At 40.3% G+C, this 8,565-nt stretch overlaps 1 protein-coding gene across 3 annotated transcripts; it reads right to left on the bottom strand.

Moving 5' to 3' along the window:
* Positions 1-233: 233 nt before the first annotated feature.
* On the bottom strand, positions 234-7,540 carry LOC119327627 (cyclic nucleotide-gated ion channel 1-like). Of its 3 annotated transcripts, none has more exons than XM_037600723.1 (8): positions 7,309-7,433; positions 6,352-6,461; positions 5,403-5,934; positions 4,782-4,994; positions 3,058-3,347; positions 2,864-2,975; positions 1,971-2,207; positions 234-1,311 (listed from the first exon to the last, which is right to left on the bottom strand). In XM_037600723.1, the coding sequence occupies exons 2-8, from the start codon at positions 6,378-6,380 to the stop codon at positions 613-615; spliced, it is 2,112 nt and encodes a 703-aa protein (XP_037456620.1). In that variant the 5' UTR covers positions 6,381-6,461; positions 7,309-7,433; the 3' UTR covers positions 234-612. The 3 variants fall into 3 exon arrangements, with proteins under 3 accessions (XP_037456620.1, XP_037456621.1, XP_037456619.1); XM_037600724.1 differs by having other exon boundaries at positions 6,301-6,461; positions 7,309-7,329; XM_037600722.1 differs by lacking the exon at positions 6,352-6,461 and having other exon boundaries at positions 7,309-7,540.
* Positions 7,541-8,565: the final 1,025 nt, after the last annotated feature.

Raw genomic sequence — 8,565 nt, forward strand, 5'->3', positions numbered from 1 at the left:
AGCACAATATATAAGAGTTCATGAAAGATGATAAACAAGAACGAGTTGTATTAGAGGTCGATAGCAACATAAAGCCCAACACAGTACTGTAATTTGGATCACACAATTTTCTGTCTCTTCTATTTAATAAAGAAGGTTCTATTTAATAAAGAAGGCAATGTTTTAAATCAACTTTCAAGTTGCAGAATATATCATAAACTGAATATAATGGATCAGACATTAACACGTATGTCTATGGAAATAATGTAAGAATCCATTTAATTCTATGTTATGTAAGTCCACATACGAGTTTGTACCTGCGGGTAAACGCACTTATCAGCTGCTAACACAGTGGGACTATGCTGCATCCTCTGATGGCAACACAAAGAGGACTAGGCTGCGCTCACTATGCACAAATGATGTACAGCACACAAGACCAGATAACTAATCAAATCACACCATTACCTATATGTGTTACTGTCTACACCAGGTAGCAATATATCATCATTCAATCATTACGCTACTGCGAACCTCCGGCTCACCTTTGAGCCGCTAGCGAAAACCGTAAGCAACATCAGCGATGCAACTGCACAGATCGTGCAGAAAATAACACCATCAAGGCACTCATGCAAACTACTGCTCCTCGGCGGAAAAGTTGGGTTCTGCTGGCTTCTGCAACAGCCTTGCAGGCACCCTTTCCTGCAGCCGGGCCTTCCGGGTGGCATTTCTCCTCAAGGTCCGCATCATGTTGCGAGCAAAACGTGAAGCGTATATTGCCGCAGCAAAGCTGAGCGAAGTGGAACCGTCGTTCACAATCGCGAGTTGCAGCCTCTCCTCCTTCTCGCGCAGAGCATCTTCCATCTTCTTTCTGCAGCGCCTGTGCCAGGCCGCTTGTATGAAACAAGCGGCCCAAGTTCTCCACTGCTGGGAATAGAACCTGAAGGTGTGCCGGAGCTGTTTGCTGTGTAGCCGGCGAAACTGTGTGGCTACAAACTTCAGGTCTTCAGCCATCAAAGCAAAGGCTTCAACTTCAGACATTGACTTCACTGTCCTGGTTGAGCTGGGGAGACTGGTTGCTGAATTGGGATCAAGAGCCCAGGTAAGAAGCTCCTCGCCACAGAAATCTCCGCTTTTCAGAACATCAGAGTTGAAGAAGCCAGTTTTTCCACCGTTTGTTGTCATGCTCATGAGGTTTCCTCTCGTGATAAAGATCATTTCATTTACTGGATCCCCCTCACGAACGATGTAGCCACCTTCTGTGTACAAAACAGGCTTTAGGCAGTCGCACAAAGCATTCAAGAGCTGATCATCCATTTTTTCAAACATTGGAACCTGAAAATGAAAAAAGACACATTCAGGGTAACCAAGAGAGCAAGATCTTGAACGATACATCAGATCACCATCAAAAAGTTGCTGCCTCAAAGTCCAGGGTCTCCTTAAGAATGTGCTCAAAGAGTGTCTCCCAAAGAAACAGTGTGCTAGTTGCTAGGGTGCTAGTAAACATTACACAGGGTCATGTCAATCCAAAGTACTGATAACACATGAATAAATGGGCAATACTTCAGATGCGCAGATATTAGAAACAAAAGCTGGGCAATGACACTGTATGACCATATCCAGTTGGATACCTTCCTAAAAGATGCAAACCCAATAGGAACCAATACGGATCATTCATAAGTCACAACTCGGATGATTTGGTGTAAAAATAGCTCAACTGTTTATTTGACGAGCATATTTTCCAAAACTGGCTCATCCTGGGATTAACAATTAACAATTACAGCTCAAGTGATACTCTTGTTTGGAAAAAGTAAAGTGCAACAGGAAGAAATATGGATTATTCACGACTTTATTACTGGGTGTATATAGTTCGATTGTTTGCTTAATTAACTGGTTTTTTGAAAACTTCCTTAAAATTGGGACTAGCATTAGTATTTATCGCCAGCGCAGCAAGTTACTCTGCAATCAGATACTTGTCTGTCGTAAGAACATACCCTCTTGAGAAGTGATAAACAAAGATGTCGTTTTATAGCCCTTCTAAGATCCTTGGGGAGGTTCATCAGGAGGTGCTCTTCATCAACCCCGCTTGTCTCTTGCCATCTGTATTGTTCATAACGTCGTATTCGCTCCTTGAGGTTATCAGGAAGAAGTCGATATGACATCCATTGATCTGTGTCACGGCTTTTCACTCTAGTTTCTTCTATTCTCAGAGTGGCTGACTGCAAATAAGTCTGAAAATCACAAAAAAGGACAAAAGAAAACAGTAAGCACTTAGAGCATGAATTAGTTGCCCAAATAGCACAGGAGTCACCTGTCAGCAAAGAACGACATAATTGATATTTTAATATCTGAGAGAAACTGAAACAATCTTTGTATTACTTACTGGACAACTTGACACATTAACCTCTTGGTGTATATATTTTGAAAATAAAAAATTAACCTCTTGCTATAGTTATTTGAAAAATCAACCATTTTTGTGCCAAGACTATATTGGTTTATCTCATAAGTCATAATGATATAGCGCGTGAGATAGTTCCACGACTTTAACTGTATGACGGTAGTATTCACAAGTCATCGCCAAGATGAGTCCATCTTTCTCAAGATCAGTTGGACAGTTTTTTTGGCTTTATGTAATTCAACAACAAATATTTCTTCTGTCATGTAATACATTTAAGCACCAGTCTAGCACGCCAGATCGCCGATTGATCATGGAGGAATCAGAATCATAAAACATTAGCATGTTTCTGTTTCCAATGCAAGTTTTATTCATGCAATAACTTTCAAGGATGATAATTATTATTTTTATTTGAAAGATATCTACAATTCTGAACTAAAATAGAGAAAACGAATAAGAATATTCATAGCTATCAGTGACACATATTATTACCTGCATATTACCGATCAGAAGTGAAAACAGAACTAAGCCTGATATTGAGACAAAAACTGCAAACAAATTCTCCCAAGCATAAGTGCTTGTTTTTAGGTTTTGGCCAAGCGAACTGCATTAAATAGACCAAGACAGATATAAGTGTTATACAATCTAAATATATTTATGTAATGCAGTTTCGTCTTTAGGCAAACCTGAGATTTTGCAGACCCCACCAGACACAGTAAAATAATTTTGCGAAGAAATTTGTTGATTGCGAAACATTATTTATAGCTGGCAAATAGATTCCAAAGAGTGGGTCTGGAAGATTGTCTGCGGGCGTACTTGGAATGCAAACATTCTGTAAGAAAGCATTTCCAGCATTTGTATCACCATTCCCACAGTATAGATATGCAGCTTTACAGCCTGTTTTAAGACTACATTCATGTTTCCAGCAGGCATCTTTCCGTTGAATAGAAAGCAAGTACCAAACTGCTCCAAGGACCTGCAGCACTTAAACATCACCGGTAAACATTTAGCCATTGAGGCTTAGTTGCATTGCACATTTGAACTTCTGAAAAGTAGTCCATTATGCTGAATATAGAACTAGATGATGACATACAAATCAACCTAAAATGCTACATACCACCTTCACTTAAATAACAGATGTCACTTCAGACATTGACATGACCTAGAATATACAAACTCGAGTAATTGACCATTGAAAGTAACAATACTAATAAGTTAACAAAAATTATAAGATAATATTATATTATAGAAGACTTGTATGATAAACCAATACTATTAGAAAATATTTAAATAGATTGTAAAAAGTGGAAACCAGTGTAAAAATACCCCTTAGCAACACTATTAGGAAATTGGTACATATGTGCTAGAATATTTCTCGACAGGGTGCAGAGCTTATCAAGGCCATGCTTATTTGTACAGAAGGTATCGTCTAGAATCCTCAACTAGTTGAACTGTGACGCCATGTGCCCCACAAAAGTTCGATAATCTAGTGGATTGGTGGCAAGCAGCGGTCAATGGATTCCAACCTTACTTTAGGGGCTACCTCTGGGAAAAGAGAAATGGAGCAACCATCTAAACAAAGCACTTAGCCCCCAGCATTTCCCTCTAAGATTGGCAAAGACTGAACAATGAGGAGTACCCCTCAGATACAGCAAAATCATACTAAAAAGGGTCAGTGTTTGCACTCCGTAAAGTGATAGATCTGGAGAAATATATATTAGATGTAGTAGGCTTTTTTCACGCAAAGGATACTTTTAATTGGCAGAAGTACTGGATACACCTTTCTTTAGTGACTAGTTGTTTGAAACAACATGCAGCAAATAAACAAAGAAAACTTTACGACTTATATACAGTATAAATTGGTACTCCCTCCGATCCAAAATAAGTGTCGTGGTTTTAGTTCAAATTTGAACTAAAACCACGACACCACGACACTTACTTTGGATCGGAGGGAGTACTAAAAAGCTAATGCTCAAAATTAGAGCATGTACAAACATGAGAAGTACGATCAGGGTCAATGAAGGAAAAGAACTGCACCAAAGCCACATGTATCTTTTAGTCATTTATATCCTATCCTTCACGGAAAATTTACTACTCATTATGTTAACTTTCCAATACTGCTGCGCCAAGTAGAATTTTCACAGATAGGAAACCAATGTGGATGTTATGCACAATTATAAAAAAAATGAAACGGGAAGAAATGGAACTGTACAACTAACATACTGTGTAGCCCCATCGACAAATTTAATGGAAAATCGCATGCAAAACTGAGGCACATCATTTGTAATCCACATAATTTCTTACTGTACATGAAACTGCTCATGCTATCACTATCATATTGCAAAAATGAACAGCTGGTTTACATAGTTACAGTTTTCACAATACAGAAATTAATGAACTAAGCACTTACATGGCTAGCAAGCATGTAAATTATTAGATTGAAGGCAGCACCAGCCCATGCTGTCTCTGTAATTATCCCAGCAGATCTAGTGATTTGAAGATATAATGGCCTTATCCGGATTAGCCGAGGTACATATTGGCATATAACTATAAGCATCAAGATGTTTTTGGCTTTCATGAACTGTGAGCCCTGAAGACGAGGCAGAATGATCAAAATGACCACCTGGTAACAGAAGTTAATCAAGGTTATATGCTTGACTTCAGGACATAATGGTAAAAAGGTGTATATTTACTGCACTATGGGAATGGGAACTGCAAATTACAGAAAATTCACCAAATAGAATGATAGCATCGTCATAATCAATATTCATCTCAATCAACACTCCAATATGTGAACTGGGACAGCGTAAGTATATCCCTTGAAACAGGCAAAAAAACTATTTTTATACAGTATAACTCTTGAAGGTGAAAAACTATTTTAACATAGCTCCCATGCATGGACTACCAGGCGCACATCCACATGAATTAAATTCCCATATAAGATAGTATATGATCTTAAATGTAAAGAAGCACTTGCTATAATGTGATCAAATGCTTCGTGCTAAGCTTAACCAAGTAGATAGCATAGTACCTGAGGGAGGGGTAAAACAGCACAGACATCAATCAGAAAATATGTTGACAGATACCGCTTTGCTATAGCATATCTGTCCTTGACCAATACACCCCTGCCAAAATTTGTAGAGGAAGACGTGATAAAGCCTGTCCGAAACTGGAATATGATATGGAGTATATAAAATATATCTGTGAAAGAGCGCAGGACACTTGCTGTGATTTTCATCTTCCTATCCAAATACCAGCAAGGAATTTTATCATTGATAACCGGGATATAGAGGAACAATGGGTCCACAGAGACTGCAAAAATACATGATAACACAAATATCTTGTTCCATCTTTGCAGAAATGGTCCTTGAGGGTGAAAAGCATTTTGCATGGACTTCCGGTCTTCCAGCATTGATCTCTTCAAGGTTTTCAAATGGAAAAAGTTTCCAAGGAATGCAAATAATCCACCAGTTCTTTCTTTAAGTGATCTAAATACACTATGTCTGCATGGTGAAACTGTGTTCTCTGAGTTAACAGATGGCTCTGATCTGCAGTCCTGAAATCTGCACACATCATCAAGCCAAGCAAAACACACAGAACAGTCATAACATGAAGGGTTTTTTTTTTCAGTGGTTCATCCTTTACATAAAGTCAGACAAAATTGTGTTCCTTCTGTTTGCAAGAGAGAGAAAATGTGTAGCTTTAAGTGCAGCTTTAGAGGCAGAGAATACCGCTGACCCATTCTGAGGTAGAGGGACCAATCAAACAGTTGTATGATGAAAGTAGAGGCACCAAAGTTCCATGTACTCTTTTTTACTAAAGGATCTATCACACTATTATTCACATGTGTTATGTTAATTCCTCAAAAATTATGTGTTGCATTGCTAACTTGCTATAACAAAGAGTTGGAGGATGCAAATTTGACAAACCATTGTTCCATGGAAATTTCTCAAACGGCAGGGGGGGTGTAAGAAATTGACCTAACATATCTGTCCTCCCTTTCCATCATTATCTCCACCAGGCGAACAGTTAGCAGCTAAGGCTGCTAGATCAGTTCTTCAATTTGTGGAATTTGCATAGATTGAGTTCCCTGTTGATTATCTAGTATAAGTAAGAGCAACAAACAAGAACTTTGTACATCAACAAGACAACAATCCCTTAATACATCTGACAGAAATGTCCAGCGAGGTAGCTTAAATACAGTCAACCAGATTACCAAATAAAGGATAAATGGCGATTCAGAGATTTCGATGTGTAGAAACAAAATCCTGACAGGTCAAATATAGGGACTCTGATCCCTTGGTATACTTTATAACGGATAACCGTCAAACTACTGGGTGGTTAGGTTAAAGTTTGCCAGACTGATAGAGGTAACTAGGCAGCGAGTATAAATACCATAGAAATAGTTGCAAAGGTTTCCAACATAGCTCAATTTCCATGGGCATCCAATTCGGACACAACCAAAGACACAATACATATAAGAACAAAACAATCGCCGTGACCATAGAGTCACCCTATATAATAATTAGATTGTTCCTTTGACAACCAACTCAATCGCTGCTGCGACAGACAAACAGTATAGCAGAGTAACGTTAAAATGCCAAATTAAGCCTCGCTCAAATCAACCCTCTAACCCCCACGGTTCCGCCTAACACTTGGCAACCACAAATCCAACCCCGCAACCTCTACAGCCACGGCAACAGAGCCTGACTTCCATGCTCAAACTGGATAAAAACAAAATTAACGACGGACAGAGAGCCGCAAGCACTACAGAGGCTACAGTACGATCACGCTCTTCCCGCAGCAGTGCGCAGAAGCCGCCAGCTCGCCGCAAAATCACACGGCCAGAGCTAAGCGCGCAGAGGACCAAACCGCGGAATCTTAAGACGGAGCGGCCAGAACTGCAGCAGGTCCGAGCAGGCGAAGCGGGAGCTTACCTAGGGTTTGAAGAGGGTTCCCTCTCTCTCTCCCTCCCTCCTTGCGCCGTGTTAGGCGGGCTGGCGGGTGGACGGAGGAGGGGAATGGGATGGGCGGTGGGGTGGAATGGTAGGGGAGACCGGGGCTTCGCGGTCATGCGGCATGGTGGTCGTCGTGGACTGGAGGACGAAGGGGGAAAGGTGGGTGGCCGTGGAGGCGTGGACCCCTCCGTGATGGACTCCGCAATGACCCTGCCTAGTCTACGCCGTCGAGCAGGCCGGCCCCGGTTTTAAAATAGTTCTACGAGATTTGGACCTTGTTTTTGGCAGCCCTACGTCTCGCTTATAACGAGGCTAACACACAAAATCATTAATAAAGAGTACTTCTTCTAAAAATCACTTTCATTTAAAAAAAACACTACTATCCCGAACGCAACAAGTGATGCACTGCATGCACATCATTTGTTACAACAAGGGAGCTTTTTTTCTTTTTTTCAAAGATTCGTTTATTCAAACGTTTTATCTCTTAAACCGTGCGTCCAATCTTGAATTGTTTTTACCATTGGATTCCTCGCGTCGAGATCTTCAAAACTAAATCTAGGTTTTGACAAAAAAATCACGAAAAAAATAGACAAAAAACTGAATCGAGCACGTTTTTTTTGCCTTTCAGAAAAAGGCACGACCGTGGCTCTCGCGAAAGAAAAACAGTACCTCTTGCGGAAACAAAACCGTACCTCTCGCAGAAGTAAAATCGCTCTCACTGAAAGAAAAAGAATAAAAAAATTCTGTTTTCGAGAGGCACGGCGAAAGCAAAACCGTGCCTCTCGAGGAAGGGAAAAAAGATAACACTCTTTTTCCGTTTCCGAGAGGCACGATCGTGCCTCTCGCGAAAACAAAAGCATGCCTCTCGCAAAAGCAAAAGAAAAAGCGTTCTTTCTCGCAATACTTTTTGTCTAAAAGCTAAGGAAGAAATGTGAAAAATCAAAAAGCCAAAAAACGAAAGAAATGTCCAAAAAGCCAAAAACACGCGAAAATAAGCAAAATCTGAAGGAAACATCAAGAGCACGACATGTAGCGGCGACTGAGAACGGCCATGCCCACCTCCAAGTGATTGTTGGGAGGCTCCCGAAGGAGGGACCGTTAACTAGTTATCGCTCTCCCTAACATGCTCTCGCATCAAGCGCAGGGGAGGCGACGTCTTTGTTTTGTTGTTTTGTTTTCTTTCTTTTTACTTTTGATTATACTTCCAAATTTTTCAAGTAAATATATTGCAAAAAA

This window comes from Triticum dicoccoides, chromosome 7A (genome assembly GCF_002162155.2).
Source record: "Triticum dicoccoides isolate Atlit2015 ecotype Zavitan chromosome 7A, WEW_v2.0, whole genome shotgun sequence".
In the NCBI taxonomy this organism is placed as follows: Eukaryota; Viridiplantae; Streptophyta; class Magnoliopsida; order Poales; family Poaceae; genus Triticum; species Triticum dicoccoides.

Excerpts from the sequence above, each read along its gene's own strand:
- LOC119327627 (XM_037600722.1), bottom strand. The coding sequence starts at position 7,445 with ATGACCGCGAAGCCCCGGTCTCCCCTACCATTCCACCCCACCGCCCAT. Across the intron at positions 3,348-4,781 it reads TTTACATGCTTGCTAGCCAT|GTCCTTGGAGCAGTTTGGTA; the intron begins GTAAGTGCTTAG and ends TAAGTGCTGCAG. Across the intron at positions 2,976-3,057 it reads TGGGGTCTGCAAAATCTCAG|TTCGCTTGGCCAAAACCTAA; the intron begins GTTTGCCTAAAG and ends TATTTAATGCAG.